Source organism: Sinohyriopsis cumingii, chromosome 2 (genome assembly GCF_028554795.1).
Source record: "Sinohyriopsis cumingii isolate HCF-2022 chromosome 2, ASM2855479v2, whole genome shotgun sequence".
NCBI classification, from domain to species: Eukaryota; Metazoa; Mollusca; class Bivalvia; order Unionida; family Unionidae; genus Sinohyriopsis; species Sinohyriopsis cumingii.
In genome coordinates this window covers 146,659,282-146,676,386 of record NC_142962.1, presented here as the reverse complement: position 1 = coordinate 146,676,386, position 17,105 = coordinate 146,659,282, and the positions used below count along the sequence as shown (strand labels likewise).

At 37.4% G+C, this 17,105-nt stretch overlaps 1 protein-coding gene across 1 annotated transcript in view; it reads right to left on the bottom strand.

The window, feature by feature from the left end:
- Positions 1 to 17,105, bottom strand: part of LOC149806030 (meiosis-specific with OB domain-containing protein-like) — a 68,120-nt gene that overhangs the window by 48,602 nt on the left and 2,413 nt on the right. Inside the window, exons 2-3 of the mRNA XM_089950883.1 lie at positions 7,238 to 7,378; positions 6,753 to 6,810 (exon numbers count right to left, since the gene is read on the bottom strand). Of these exons, the coding sequence (XP_089807009.1) occupies positions 6,753 to 6,810; positions 7,238 to 7,378 (199 nt within the window). The remainder of the gene's footprint in view (positions 1 to 6,752; positions 6,811 to 7,237; positions 7,379 to 17,105) is intronic.

Here is a 17,105-nt window from a genome sequence, read left to right as displayed (position 1 = left end):
TTAACTATTTTTTTCTGTATTTGATGTATGTCTATTTACAAAAAAAGTCAAATATGCTTTAGAGCCAATACTGTATGCATAGTTTCTGGGAGAACTGCCATGTTAGTAAACTCTAACTCCACTTTTTAATCCTCTGCTATACAATCAGTGATCAATAAATTCTACCCTACAAATACACCCAAGTTTTACTTCTGTGTGAAAGGAACAAAAAAAAAATTAATAAGATTTTGAAATGATTGGTGATTTGGGAGGTGTTTATGACAGAAACATGTATGCAATTTTGGCACAGGGAATTGAAATACAGGAGATTCATTATGCTCCATAGTGGCCTGCAGTGTATTCAAGCCTCAAGAGACTAAAAACCACAAGCAAACAGCAATATTATCAGTATTTTATACTAAAGTTAATATACAATTGGTTGATTTCCCAAACATTTACTAATTATGCATGAAGTTTGAACCAACCAAACTTCAGATTATACAGCCATGGCAGCTATATTAAAATACCCACTGAAGAAGATCACAGAAGTGATGAAAATGAGATTAAAGAAGACACTGATGAATAAAAAAATAAATGAATCCAGGGATTTATAGATTATTAATGATACAATCCACATGGACATGAGGCCATTTACAGGGCCATTACCAAAACCAACTGTTGAATCTAGACCTAAATGCAAAAGGATTAAATTTTTCCCAGGACTTTTTAACAGCGATGTTTAAGATTGCATTTTATGCAAATTGTCAGTTAATTTCATGTAATTATATACCCTATGGATCAATGGATTATTTATGACAAGAGGACCAATAAAGTCTTTACTACTCTGTGTGAACTTTTAAATTCTGCATGTTGCCTGAAATTTATAGTATTATGTAAATACTTTTGTTGAAAACAACTCTGCCAAATTTCAGTTTCACTTAAGGAATATAAAGCAAAAACTAAATATTCAAGTAGCTCCTTCTTTTCAAATCGGGCAGTCTTGTATTGTGAGTGAATCTCAGGAACACAGGCACTAATAAAGCTAAAAATGTCCAAGGTTATCTTTTTAACTGTATGCAGCAGGGAACAACCTTGATGATCTGGTTCAGGGGATGATAAGAAAAGTAAAACAACTCTGTATCATTGCAGGCTCTATAATATCATGGCAAACAGGACTTCCTGAGGAATTTTGAAATGCTGTTCACCTATGTAAAGTTGCAGCAAAGAGGTATAGACAGATCTGTCAGAGCACAATTTCATCAAAATTGTCAACATCTTTGGTAAGTCAACATTGACAAATCTGGAACCTCACTTTCTGGTAAAGTGCATGCAATTTCATTGATCACTATATACAAAACTAATATCAAAATTATTATATATACATCGGTCTTGAGTATGAAATATACTGTGTGTCATTTGCAGTTTGATGGTTATATGTCACGTACCTGTGGTGATGTAAAAGCCTTAACAAGGCTGTGCAATTAATTGCATTCTATGGTAGACAATAAGGACCAAAATTGACAAAATGTATACAATGATCCTGTGCATCATACATAAGTATCAAATCACTGACACTTAAATTTACTCCAATTGGTTACTTTTTCAATAATAATAATAATAATTATACATTATTTGTTATTCATATGTATGTATATATATATATATATATATATATATATATATATATATATATATATATATATATATATATGCCAATTATCATTACAAAGTTATTATCTTTATGTCCTTTAGAATCAACATCTGAAGAAATCAAGGTGACAGTATAATTCTACAAATTTACATAGAATATTGAATGTAACTCTGTGTATAATGCAGCTAGGCAGTTTTGTGTGCCAGAGTCTACCGTTAGAGATAGGACTAGAGGAAATGTATCCCTTGATGCCAACCCAGGTCCAGAGAGAATTTTCAGTGATAATGAAGAGCGTCAACAGGTAAATCATCTAAAGTATATGGCTGAGATCGGATATGGAGACACTAAAGCAAATGTACAGTACCTTGCAGCAGACTAAGCAGTTTCTTGTGGATAGAAAGATCGAAGTGAAAGACCACTGAGCGATTAAGGAGATTATAACAATGCACATTATATGAAGATAGCAATAATTACTGTTTATTTTAACATGTTTAGTATTAAAATACTAAATTCCATTATCTATTAGAAACACATACATGCTCATGATATCTCTACTTAAATACTCTAATATTTTCAGCAGATTTTACATGTAGTGGAAGCTTGTTCCACAGAAATGTACCAGAGTATTGGAAGCTCTTTTTAAGTTGCTCTGTTCTTGGTTTTGGTACTAGAAGGTTTCCGTGTGATATTGATTTCAACTGGTATTATGTTGAAAAAGGCCTAAATAGGTCCTGAAGATACTATGGTGCAGTTCCATGTAAACATTTATAAAGAAGAACTGCCTTGTGAAAATCTATCCTGTCATATATTGTCATACAAGCCATATCACCCAACCTCAGGACACTGTTATTTTTGGACCCTTCAAAGCAATGCTGTTCCTGCAGAAGGACCCAGGCCAACAAGTAACAAGATATGACATGGCAAAACTTACTTGCAAACCCTATTTAAAAGAATGTCTCCTGAAAATTAAATTTCTGCTTTTAGAAAATCTGGAATGTATCCATTCTCAAACAAGAATTTTTTGGGATTCAGTTAGCACATCTACCATTTACCATGTGGAAAAGATGCCAGTCAAGAAGAAGATGATATTACAGAAACCTCTCAAGCAGCAGCTCAGGATTACCATGACGATGTTATTATGAAAGCCAATATATAATTTCTCTAAGAAGGTAATCATAACAAAAGTCAAAAGCACAGAAAGAAATTTATTACAACTTTAATTACTGGTAGTCTAGCAAAGAAGAAGAATGTCATCATCATGCAACACTCATCAGCTTCTAAACATAACAAACAAGCACCAAATGTAAGAGACAAATCCACAAGTTTTTTCAAAGTTTCAGTGTCAGAAGATCACATACTTTTTCAAAGAAATCTTGTACTATATCCTCTGAAATTTCAAAGACATCGTATCCTCTGAAATTTCAAAGACATCAAATATGATTACTGTCATATTGTGGGAAAATTTGTCAAGACATCATATATACATATATCTTCAAGAGTTAATTCGTCTACTCTCTTTGTTAGACCGTAGTCAAAGAGCTAGTTTACATAGCCAGGATGTTTGATGCAAATTGACCATGACTCCCTACTGACATGAAAGACTGAGAAAATGAGAAATAGAATGATCAGCAAGTGTTAGATTAATCAAGGCAGTTACAAAGAGACCAGACCATATCCAATCAAAAATAAGATATTTAAATTTAAATTTAAGGGGGATTTCCTATGCAAGCAAACCATTATTTTCAGACCAAATTCATTCTGAAATTAGTACATGATTGAACCCAGCCTTGGAAGGAACACAGAAAGTTTAGATTGTACTCCAAGTGACTTAACTTGCCAAATGCTCATAAAAGAAAGAAGAAATTCTCGTGGAATTCAGGGTTGGCATCTGCAAACAAAGGTTTCTTAAGGTAACATATTTTCGTCTGAATATTCGTACTTCTCTCATAAATAGGAATTTGTAAGATTGATTCATTGTTACATATAGAAGACTGTTGAACAGAAATCTAAGTGTATTGTGTCATTTACTACTACGCTGCATCGTAATGCATAACTGAATTTATAAAGATTTGTGTTAGAACTGTACTTGTTTATCAGTATATGAACATACAGTCATTGTTGGACTTATGCACATGTAAATATCGTATTCATATATTTGTATGTGTCTTTTATAACTCATAGGGTGGAAAATGCACATGATTGCTACTGATGATGATAATTTACATTATCGAGAAGTCAACAATTAGGGATGTGCATGCATGTATTTGAACTCGTTAATAATACTATTATTGTAGCACAATTATTTTAGAACAAAGCGTATATGGCATACTCAGATGTGAGTTGACCTGTTAATTTATTTGCTATTATTCTGATGAATGGTCTGTGAGAGAGTGGTGAATTTCCTTAGAGTAGAGTAGAGTAGAGTAGAGTAGGGAGACCAGACTCTACATTCCTTCTAATTCTACACTCTACAGGAAGAATTTTTGGTGGAAGTGGAGGCTTGATGCCCATAGAGCGGGAACAGGAAAAGGCACAAAGAGGATATGCACCACGATTGAAAGTTAGTTTAGTTTATACATTCGACAGCTCTTACTCTAAACCCACCTACTGACAGCATTAACTGTGATGGACAAGTTTATCTTGAATTATGAGATCATAAATGAGAAACAGTTATATGATGTTGGTTAAAATGATGACTGATACTAAATTCGAATGCCTTTCACACAGTTGAGGATGAAAAGGCATTTCAGGTGCAGCAAGTAGACAAGGTCAGGAGAAAAAAGGAATTCTGCTTTAAAATGGAAAACAATCTTGTAATCTGAGGGTTGCTAAATGCAATTCAAGTTAAACAAGAAAAAAAAGGGAAAAATAGAAGGAAAGATGTGGAAAGAAGTTTTTGTTCCCAAAATGAACAATAAAATTAGAGCTATCAGAAAAGGGAAATATAAGTTTGCTAAAAATTGTACAAAAATAAAAGTTATTTTATATCAGTAAAGTACTGATTCTCACTGATATATTTTCGATGAAACTTCAATAATTTCATTCACAAAATCTCACTGATATTTTCTGAAATTCAGGAAAAAAATTGCAGTGAAATTTCACAGAAGTTCACTAAAATTTCAGTTACATTTTCACTTGGGTTATAATACTTAAGGACATTTACTTTTCAGTCAGCATGATTACATAGAAAATGCTTGAACTAGGCATGTTAATGGCATGTACACTGTACATAGATGTCCTTACATGATTTTCATGACAATGAGGTAATTTAGCATTCATTTTTTTCTTCTCTGAATGTTACAATTTAGAAGCCTTATCAGCACATTTATTTAGAAACTGGTTAATCAACAGAGGCAAACTAAATCTGGAAGGCCCAAAGATACAGCTCTCAAAAATATTTGCTTTGTCTGTCTCACGGCAATGATGAAATAATTGGACATGGACTTTTGAACTGCATGTCATAAAACAAGAAACTCATTTGAATATCCATCAGAAAGAGACAGACTGCCAGAAATATAATGATATGATGTGAAATATTTTTTATCTTCAAAATATATTCCAAATGATGGTAACTAGGAACAAATACTTTGTTTGCTTGTAATATCTTCACAGGCCAATTTAAAGTAAGGATATGAAGAAAACAAATAGCACTTCCAAAAGTTTATAAATGAATGCAACATAATATGCATGTTTCCTAAAATGACTGGTGCTTACCATTGGTATACTCTCATATAAAAAGTAATGGCTAACATCCAAGCACTCAAATTTAAAACAAGGAAACTGTACACTTGTATAAAAAGCAAAATCAGATGAAAACCTGAATGTTTAACTGTCCTTTTGAGATTCCAGAAAAATGTTTGCCCCATCTAAACATATAAAGTTCAAGATAATGATTACCTTGTAACTTCTGAAAATGTATTTCTAGTGGTGGCAAAAAACAGGTAACATCACCTCTCTGGCATCTTAAATTGTGCCAGTTTTAGTAAAATCATACATGAAACTTTTATGTAATGCTACACACCTGATAATACATTTATTTTTGCTTATCGTCTAATCTACAGTAGTCACAAAAATTAAAACAATAAGGCAGAAAAATAAAATTTTCAATTTGTCAGATATCAATATTAACAGCTGTTAATCTGAGATGCTGCCAGAAATTTCCTTATGAGGGGTTAGTCATATACCTCCCTAGAAGAAATATTAGGCTGCAAAGGGTAAGGTGGGAGGGAGAGAGAATGCTTTTTGCAGCTACGGGTTTCCTGTCAAACATGCTGATGTGCCAGTCAATTTCCACATCACTGCTTTCTGAACTTTTTAGGTCAGGATTAGACCATCTGATCCTTTTCCCCTGTCTCATTCAGAGCAATCTTTCTGTTCCAATGTGATTCGTGTTAGTTACTGACCTTTCATACTCTAGAAACCTCCATCATGGCTGATCATTGGATCAATCTGCTATACCTATCTAGAGATAATTCAATCAGCGCACCTGGATAGGTTATGCGCACATCACATCAGATCTTGATCATACAAATGTTTTCATGCAAACAAATCGGTGCCTATATAAACAAAGATCAATTAAAATCATCAACAATAAGATGCAAACACCATGATTTGATGCACATTTGTTTTTAATAATAAATTTGTCCATGCAGCATAACAAACTGTGGGAACTGCAGATAATTTGCATAATGTTACCCACCTTATAAAAGAAAATTTTCTATTATTTTTGTGAGAATCATGTAATCTCAAGGCCTGGCAAGATCTCTAGTTAATAGATGAAAATGTTACATTAAGTAGGTGATGATGTAAAACAATTATTTCTTGGTAAACATATTTTCTCAATAATTTTGTGAGGGGGTAGGCAGCTTTAAAAATGTATAAAGTTGGAGTTGGACTTGACATCAAGGATGAGTTTATTAGGTAGAATGGCCTTATCATCAGAGATATTATAAATAACTCAACCTTTTTCTTATTCACATGCTGGAAAGGTAGTTTCAAATATGGAAATTCAAGAGTATACATTTAGTTGATATTGTAAAATCAGGTATCTTTGAAACAATAATACTGAATCAGAATAAATTAGAGAAGTGTTGTAAGTGTATGTGGATATGGATATTCTTACTTTTTCTGCTGAAAATTGATTTCTGACCTTCCTTTGCTATAATAACACCAACAACATTCTGAAAAAGATGTAAATTTAAGTGCAAAGTAGAACTCCAATCACAAGTTTTCCACTAAGTTTCCCAGCTGAATGGGTATGATCAAATTTAAATTTATACTCTATTAGCTATAGCAAGTAAAAAATTAATGATATACATGAACCAAAATTCATAAGGTAAATGAGACTAAAAGTATACTGCAGTGTGAATTGAGCAAATCATTCCTAATATCCAATAATACAAAATATTGGGGATGTTAACTGTCACGGTGTTAAATATTAAAAGCCCCAACAAGTCAGTTACTCAGAATTGAAAAAGGAAATTATTCTCATGTATCTATTCATTAAAAATCAGAGTTTATTACAAGCACATACTACCTTGGAAAACTGTGATTGAAAAAAGTTATCACATAGTACCTTGGCAAATTGAGATTGAAAAAAAGACATACCACTGTTGACATCCCAGGCATCAAAGCCTCCAGCTTTGTGATGCTCCTGCTTCTGTTTGCAACATCTCCTTTTGCATTGTTAGTAAAGAAATTATTATTGCCGCTCAATCCCTGGGCATTTGGCAAAGCTAACCAGGCCATCTTGATAAAAAAGAAATAAGAGACTATAACATTTTCAAATGATGGAAGATCCTTTTCTTACCTAATGAATCTACACTTTCTTCCAGTTTTTAGGACAAGAGCAATTTCTTAGTTCAGCTTCTACAGGCTTTTAATACTTATTAGTGCTTTTGAAAGTATTACACAATACTGTCTGCAGCTGTACCTCATGATGAATAACTGCCTGCATTTTGGAATTGCTGTTTTGTGTTGCACAGGCTTATTATGTATGCACTTTTTGTAGACCGAGTTTTCTAATTCAGCGGCCATCCATATAATTAATAACTCAAATGAAATTTAACTATAAAAGCCAAAATCAAATATATAAGAAGTATATTAATATGGTTGTAACATGAAAGACAAGCTCACTCTGACAGACACTAAGGAGAGCAAGAAAATGGTTTTCAGGGTAGAATTCTCAAAGGAACCTTCTTCCAAAGGCTCATATTGGGTTTTAGTTAATGATTATTTAATGCACATGAAAGGTTCCATTTTGATATGATAAATGAAGCCGCAAAGAGGATATCAAGATGAGCTGAACTTGTATGGTAATTCCTTCTGAGGTTGCCCAGGGTAGAAGGCTCCAAACATCCACAGAAAGACATGGGGCATGTGTAACGCCTTGTTGCCTGAGGTATGTTACAACTAATGTTTGGTCTGAGGTGACCAACATGGAGTAACTTTGTACTGTGTTGATACATCTCCATTAGGCAGCAATACTCTTCTCATTTCTAGTCTGTTTATGTGGAGGGTTGATTCTTCTAGAGACTCTGAACTCTGAAGAACTATTCCTTCTGGTTCCAATTGTGTACTCCAACCCAGAATCTGGCACATATGAGGGGTTCAAAGGTATGCACGAGTGCTCCAGACAGAAACCAGTCCTGATTTTCCATCAAACTCAACTCAACCTATCAAATAACCAGGTCTCTTCATTTTGCTCTTAGTTGATGGGTGGATGAGGGAAGTGTGCTACCTCGGCCTGCTCTTTGTCAAACATCCAAGAGTCTACCAGGACTGACAGGATGTGTTTATCTTGCTCCCACAGGTTATTGTGACCCCATGTCTATGAGGGAATGACCTGCCACTTTGTTATGATGAAGACCTGGGACAAAAAGAAACCTCATACCAAGACTTCTCCCATTATACATGAGGACTGTCCCTAGTAGCACACTCAATAGAAGAGCAATGAATTCCTCACGTCTTTCCTGTAGTGCTTAGGTGAAGAGGTCATGTCCCACTCCTTCCACTTGGACTCCATGTTTAAGCAGGTGACTTTGGGCTTTGAATGGCAACATCAACCCTGCCTTGATGCCTGGGTCATGATGTCCATGGCAGTATGAAAGGGAAGAATAAGTCACTTCCATGATTAGGGTGACCACACAGGGGATCAGGGGAAATGGGGGGATGCAGATATAATCCCTTCCCTCGGCAAGTATCTGTATGCCAACTCGTAATCCCCAATGGGGTTTACCACTAACTTGGCAATGAGGTGGACAAGGGTTTGACCTGGTCCCTGTTGCCATACCAAGTGGGTTAATGTAACAGGTCACTGTAGCCTTTTCACCTGTCATTGACTGGTGATTGATTGGTGGCTGGTCAGGTATCTCACATATGTAGGTGGATCTGTCATCAGAAACATTCATGCACAATACACAGCACTCCTTAACCAAGGATGCTCCATCTGCCAATCATCTCAGGACTACATGCACCAAGAGGGTGCTGCTCCTCCCTCATGGTGGGGATCCTCATGTTCAAAAGTCAACAAGCTAAGGACCTAAAGAAGACACTACTCCTCCTTCACTTAAGTGTGGGAGGTAACACAATCTCCTCCCTCAGCATGACTGAATAACTGACCTGGGGTCAGTACTATAGACATTAATTTTACCAGTCCCTCACACAATGTGTTGGTGTATATGCACTGATCAGATCTCTATGAGTAACCTAGGCCTTAATCAAAAAGAAAAAAAGATACTAGAAACAACAGATATCCACTATTATCATTCTCCAACACAAGACTTGGCTTGAAATGCCCATTACTTACATTCTATGTACAGTAAAACCTGTCTTGAAAGACCACTGTTATGTGAGACCACCTGTCTTGAAAGAACACATTCTCAATGTACAAACTTATTGATTATATAGCATTGTGACCTCTTATGAGACCACCTGTCTTGAGAGACCATATTTGTTTGGCAAGAGGTGGTCTTTTAAGACAGGTTCTACTGTATTTTTAATTTAGTAAGTCTGTTCTCAGAGTAAAAGATAAATTAAAAGAAACAGTGGCATGAAATAGTCTGAAAGAAAAAAATCACTTTTATAAATAAATAGTTCTATAGAAAACTAGTGTAGTACAGATGGATAATCTGTATCTAAAAATTACATTTTCATGTACATTTAATAATGAAGCACTGAGATACTTTTCTTATTTACTATAACTTTTATACCTCCTTGTTATGTCTTCAAAATAATTTTCACAAATATCTGACCATCACTCTGATTGTTGGGGAAAATGTCCCTATTTATTTATATATCATTTCATCTTCTTGAATGCAACCCAACCCCAGAAAAAGTCATTTCAATTTTGTTGGGAATCAGAAATACCCTGGCTAATTATGAAAATAGACATAAGATTTAAATGATACAATTTTCATTTAATCCCCATTTTTATATTGGTTTTGTGTGCCCTTATGCTCTCTCAAGGCAAACAAATCTTAATTACTGACATATAAAAGTCTAGTTGATTGAATAACATGGGTTACCTCCCCATTTCTTATATTACCCATACTTTTATGACACTCATAGCCCATATATCTCCAAATTTAAATCATAAAAATAAATACAAAAGTAATTATTTACAGAGAATCTGAAAACAGTATAAAAACTAATTGGAAGTAAAGTTGCATAAAACATATTATGTAAAAAAGCAATAATATACAACTGCAATCCAATAGTATTATCAGACCCTCCCTATTATTTGAATCCCTACCATTTAAAAGCAAAAAAATAACAAACTTTGCTCCACTTGTATTTTATTTTTTGGGGGGAGGAAAACTAATTTTAATATTGCAATACTTACCTGCCGCAATTGTGTAGCTATCCTATTTTCGTGCCAAAAACTAACTGTCCATTCGATGTGAATACATCCTCCCACAAAGGGGAGAAAGTCAGAATGATCTTTTGCACTCAACTCTCTTATTGTGCACACCACTTTATGTCATGTGGTTACATGCAGAAGGTAGATATCATCTGTCATCTTTTCACAGAAGACAATTATGCAAAACATCAGAGCAGGGTGTGAGGAGGGCATTTGGAAATAGCAGCAGGTAAGTACTGCATAATTAAAATTAGTTTTACCTCCCAAAAAGTATATCTTAATAGTAGCAGTTACTTATCCTGCTGTTATTGTGTGTCTGAATTTGTCAGTTAGGTGGGTAGACTTATGCTCTAGTCAAACTGATCAAAAACAGAAATTGAGTTGTACTCACCATAGAGGGAGAGGTCCATCTAAAGAAGGTCGATGTCTCTCTGGGTCCCATATTGTGTCATAACAATGGGCCCCAGAGAGAAACACAAATATGAGATATATACAGTGCACCACCTCCCTAGCGGGAGAGCACAACCCACTGTCATAATGTTTTACCTCCCTAAGAGATGGGTACAACATGCTGTTGTCATGCACAACCTACCTAATGGGAGGGTGCAACCCACTAGAAACCTGAGACAGCCAGTGCCAATAGACAAAGCATGAATCTCACTTCTTTGTCTTGCAGAAGCTAGAGTGAGTAGGAACAGAGCTGAATGCAAGGTTTTGAAAGAAAGATTCACTCAGTGATTCACACAAAGCCTGGTTAATGACCATAAGAAACAAGATTCTGTCAGGGCATAGAAAACGGGAGTTAGGTCTCTGGAACCCAAAACTCAAGACAAGAGCATCAAGGTGATGGAAGCTCGAAAGCCCTTGAGAGTGGATACTGAACATCTTTTTGGTCTTAAAAAGGAACAAAAGAAAATCAGCAATGAAGTTCAGGGGCACAGAGAGGATCAACATGTCCCTACTGCACCAAATGCAGAAGATTCTTACCAAGGCATCATAGACCTTGAAAGTAGAAGCTCTTTTGGCCTGAATGATGCATCTGGCAAGTCTGCCCAAAAACTTGTTCTGGAAGAGAGAATGCTAGATTTGAGCCAAGAAGGTGGAGAATGTGTGGGTTGCTGTGGAGGAGGGATCACCGGTGTAGCGACAGAGATCCCTTCGGTGAGGAAGAGAGCTGGGTCAATCTATCAACAGGCCCCACCCACCCACTGGAACCTGATGCATCAGCGAACAGATAGGACTGGGGATCAGGTGTGTGCATTGGAACCCACATCAGGAATCTGTCTCCGTTCATCCACCAAACAAATGGTGAAAAATCAGTCCTTGGTGAATTGAGTTGATAGAGAATTTCTGAGGCTTCCAACTTGTACAAAGGAGGAAATGTAGAAGACGCATGTCAGTCAAGGTTACAAGTAGGGAAAGATTAAGGTAAGCAAACAACACAGTTTGCTCGTAGCATCTCTATGAGAGCCAGGATTTGATCTACCTGATCCAGTAGAACCCAGACCAAGTTTTAATTGTGAGGAAGTTCATCCCCACATAAAGAGACTTGTGACTGAACAAGTTCTGACTTTGAGGTTGGTTAAGAGACCCAATCAAGTTAAGGTGGACCAAGAGCAAAACAGATCCTGAAGAAGGGATTGAACTTAAAATGTATTCATCAGCCAGTCGTCAAATTAATGGGGAAGCGATTTTTTCCTATATTCAGAGGTAGGCTGCTACCACTCCCATGATCTGGTGAAGACTCTGGGTGTGGAAGAGATTCCAAATTGCAGAACCCAGAATTGAAAAACTTCCTGGTCTAGGCAAAAATGAGATATTTGAAGTCTGAAGGAAAGAAGGGAATGTGCAAATAGGCATCCTGAAAGTCAATGGGGATGGCCAATAGAATGGATGAAGAGTGATCTGGATTAAGGTGGTTGCCTCCATTTAGGTTTCCTCCAACAGAAACAGGATGAGTGGGGAGAGATCGATTAAGGTTTGGAATCTCAGCTTTTCTAGGTGACCAGGTAGATTCAGAAGTCAATGGAGGGAAACTACTTTTAGACCTCTCGACTGTCCTTTTTGCAATAGGGCGTGCACCTCTTCCCTCAATTCCACCAGACTGGACTGGGGAAAGAAATTGGGGGGTCCTTGATAGTGGGAGTCATTGCCAAAACTGGAGACATTAACCCTTGTTTAATTTGGAGAGGACTCACCCACTGTCTCATAATGCTTGGCCAAGCCCCTATGAGGCCTGGGCAAGCACCTACTGGGATACATGAAGGGGATGCGCGTCAGGAGAGGGGTTAATTTGCTAGGGCTGCTCCTCCAACTTTCCTGCTGGTAGGAAAGGAAGGAGGGTCAGAGAACTTTCTCAAGCATCTGCAGTGACCTGGGCACCATGGAGCTGATGAGGAAGCAGTCTAACAGGAGTTAGGGACTAGACTGGGCTTGTGCCTGCTTGAAAAATTTGCAGATGTCCACCAACAATGCCATGGCAACAAATCACATGCCAAGATGCCTGGCCACAGCATCCTGCACACGTAGTAATGCGGCTGGATTCAAAGAGGCCTCTCTCAGCATACTAAAGGATGTAGAGAATTTGGTGGCATACAAAACTATAGTTATAAGGAACCAGTTTCCTGCTCCATGGCATCAATTGCTTTGATGGGAAGGTGAACCCAGGCTCCCACAGAAATACCCACTTTAGACGCATTGGCATACAAAGAAGGAGATTTGATAGGCCACTTCAGGGAAAGTACCCAGTAACTGGAAGAATAAGTAGGGGGACTCAAAGTTGAGGGAGGAACAGACCATCCTCTACAATGTTGATCTACACTGGCCAAGCGAATACCTCATGATATTTTCTCAATTGTGGATGAATGTGGAGAAGAAAGGGGTCCGGTTGAGCTGGTACCCCGGAGATCTTTCCCCAAATTGAAATAATCCTTATGGACTGTGTGCCAGATGGTTGGGGGCACAGGTCCAGAAGTAACAGACTGTACACCTCATTACATCATCAAAGAACTAGACCTCCTCTTCTTCATCCATGTGAGATGAAGGGGGTGGGCCTGAGAGAATGTGTCATTGCCACAGCTTCTGTCTGGAACCCCTGGAGTCAGTGAGGAGAAAGTGCAATGTCATCATCATAATCAAGGACGCTCTGAGTTGGAGAGTGGCTGGACATCACCATGTCCCTTGATGGACGGGGCATAGGAGCACTCTGAGCCATGGTCCCTGGTTCATCATGAGTTACAGAGGGGAGAATGTCTCTCCACCCTAGATGATGTATCACCTGAAACCTTCCAAAATGGAAGCCACCTGGTGATGAGGTGATGGTGGGACACAATCTGCAGCATCAATTTAACTATGAGGGTTAGGTCCACTGGGTGCATAATGGACCAAAAGCCCTGAGGTGGAAGGCCCCACATCCCATAAGGGTTCATAGATATAATTGGGAACAGGGGAAGACTGATGAGGTCCCTGTCCCTAGCCCCGAGTCCTGTGTATAGATTATGAATCATGCACAGGGTGGGATGTTAAAGGGGGGGAGGGGGAAGCTGTCCTTGTCCTGTCCCCATACCAAGAGGATGATGAGTGATAGATGGGAAAGACCTTGTCTTCAGATGATTTATCACTTGTGTGCATCCTGGGTGCAGAGTTTTGCCTACCAAACAGAAGGGGGCAACACACTGCCAGAAGCACGATATATAATGTGGTGCTCAACCTCCCTGATGATCAGGAGGGACCAACCTGCTGATGGGGTGCTCAACCTTCCTAAAGAGAGGGTGAGCCCATACAGTTGTGATGCTCCACATCCTTCAAGGCTGGGTGCAACCCACTCTCGAAGTGCTCAACCTCCCTAATGGGATTGCACAACCCACTATCACGGTGCTCTGCCTCCCTAAACTATGGTGCTGAACCTCCCAAATGGGAGGGTGCAACCCACTATGGAAGTGCTCTACCTCCCTAATGGGAGGACACAACCCGCTGCTGCAGTGCTCTACCTCCCCGTTTGCCATATCCCTACATGGGGAAGTCAATTGACTTCTCAAACATCTAGACTGTCATCCAGGAGGAGCTTCACCGGCCCTCAAAGATGTTTGTCCCAACATGTGAAACCTGTTGTTATTTTCCTTAGAATACTAGGACTTACCTGTATCACAGTGATTTGTATATATGTAAGGAACATGTGTCCACTGAAAAGATGGAACAAAGGCTACAATACAGTTTTCTAGAAAATGGAACAGTCAGTTGTAACACCGAGAATAATTAAAAACTGCAGAATACCACTGTTTGTGGCAAGTTGCTACAGATGTAATTTCTCTGGTCTCAGTTTTGGAAGACGTCTACATACAATGGCATCCATGAAAAAGATGTGTATGATTTTGGATTTTTAATGTAGCTTTAACAATTTTTCAGTTATATTGCTACGATGTCTGTAGTGTGGCAGTTTAGAGTGATGTCTAGCACTGGGGCATCATGCCGAAGACAAGCAGCATCATGTCCCACCCAGTCACATTATCCTGACACCAGGCTGACCCACCCTGACACTAACCTCTTAATTCTAAGCACCTAGCAAGGCAGCTGTTAGTAAGCTGTTTTAAAATCTTTGGTATGACTTGGCCAGAGTTTGAACCTGCAACCTCCTGCATCCAAGGTGGATGCTCGAACCACTAGGCCACCCGAGCGGTCCCTGCGAAAAAGATGACACATAACATCTACCTTCTGCATATAACCATGTGACATAGAGTGGTGTGCAAAAGGTCATTCTGAATGGAGAGTTAGTTTTCTGCACAAAACTAGGTTAGCTACACAGTAGCAGCAGGATAAGTAATTGCTGCTATGAAAAGTAAGTTCAAGGCATTTTTCAATCAGAGACAAAATCATCACAATCTAAGTAAATACTGACTTAAGGATTTGCATTGATTCATATGGCCCCTGAAAGTTGTTTTTCAACAACTCTGTTAAAAATTATACTGGTCCTGTACGTGTCAAGAACCAACAATTTCAAAATTAAGTGATTTTTATAAAAAAAAGAATTAGATTGTACATACCTTTAAATGGCAATTATTCACTTTATTTGGATCCTTATACATTAATGTTCCTTTCAAAAGTCATTATTTACATTCCCTGTAAAGTACATAGGGCAAAATGTGAAATTACATGAACATTTCTTGCAAGTGGTCAACTGTGACCCAGTACAAACTGGACTGAATGTCCTGAGTTGTAATGTCACAAGGAGAGCAGTGCATGTTGAAAACGAATTTGTACTACCCTGTATTTGTTATGATAGGCCAGACTTCCTCTTTTCTTGGCCCAGTTTGGCCACCATTGTAACAGTCCACGGCAATCAATAATTTTCATCTGGAAGTTTTTTCATGACATTTTGAGGTGTAGAGCATATATCAGGTTTCAATATATTTGCTCATTCAGTATTCAATTTCAAAACAATTATCATTTGTTTGGAATAAATGTGCCTAGAGTAAAATTCATACAGTTCATGTATGCGTTCAATACTATTTCTTTTCAAAGTACACATCCCTTTAAATAGCAATTATTCACTTTATTGGGATACTCATGCATCTATATTCCTTTGGAGGTCATTATTTACACACCACAAGAAACAAATATGGCAAAACTCAATGTTCAAGTACATGGACATTTTTGGATGAGGTCAACCTAGGTGTGCGATCCAGTACAAACTAGACTGAATGTTGCAAGCTGTATTGTCACCATGAAAGCTACTAATGTTTCCCAACAATTTTTTGCTATTCTATATTGTGATGATATACAACCTAACATCCTCTTTACTTGACCCAGTTTACAGTAAAAGTTAACAGGTCATGTAATTACATTTAGTCATCTTAAATTAAATATAAATTGTAGTTTTGAAATTTAATACTAATTTTGTTTAACAGAAATCTATTCATTCCTGACTACTGAATGATCTGCACCTTAACTGTCATCAAGAAACTTCCAGATGAAAATTATTGATCACTATGGACTTTTACAATGGTGGCCATTTACGAAATTGGGTGAAGAAAAGATTATGTTGAGTCTATCATCACAATACAGAGTAGTACAAATATGTTTATAAATATCCATATCTTTCATTGTGACATCACAGTGTGCAACATTCAATCAGGATTGTACTATATCACACCTTCAGCTTGATCTCATCCAAAAATGTCCCTGTACTTTAACACTGATTTTGCTGCATGTACTTCTCTAGGCGTGTAAATAATGACCTTCCAAAGGAATATGGATGTATGAGGATCCAAGTGAATAACTGCCATTTAAAGGTATGTAGAATCAAATTCTAAAAAACTACAAACATTACTGATATAATCAGTGCTGAAGGATACATGACCTGTATGAATTCTACTGTAGTAGCTTGTAAAAGGTGCAGAACATACAATAATCAGGATAGAATAGACTTTGGTTAAATGTGTCTGCATAACCACAGTGTTATACACTACTGTATACCTCATCACACTGACATATTCATTACAGTAATGTATGGGCTCAGACAAGTTACTAGTAACACTGAAATACACACTTATTTACATGTTTTAGGTGTATATATTGATGTAGACCCTGACATTATAATAAGTATTTGTTTTAATAATA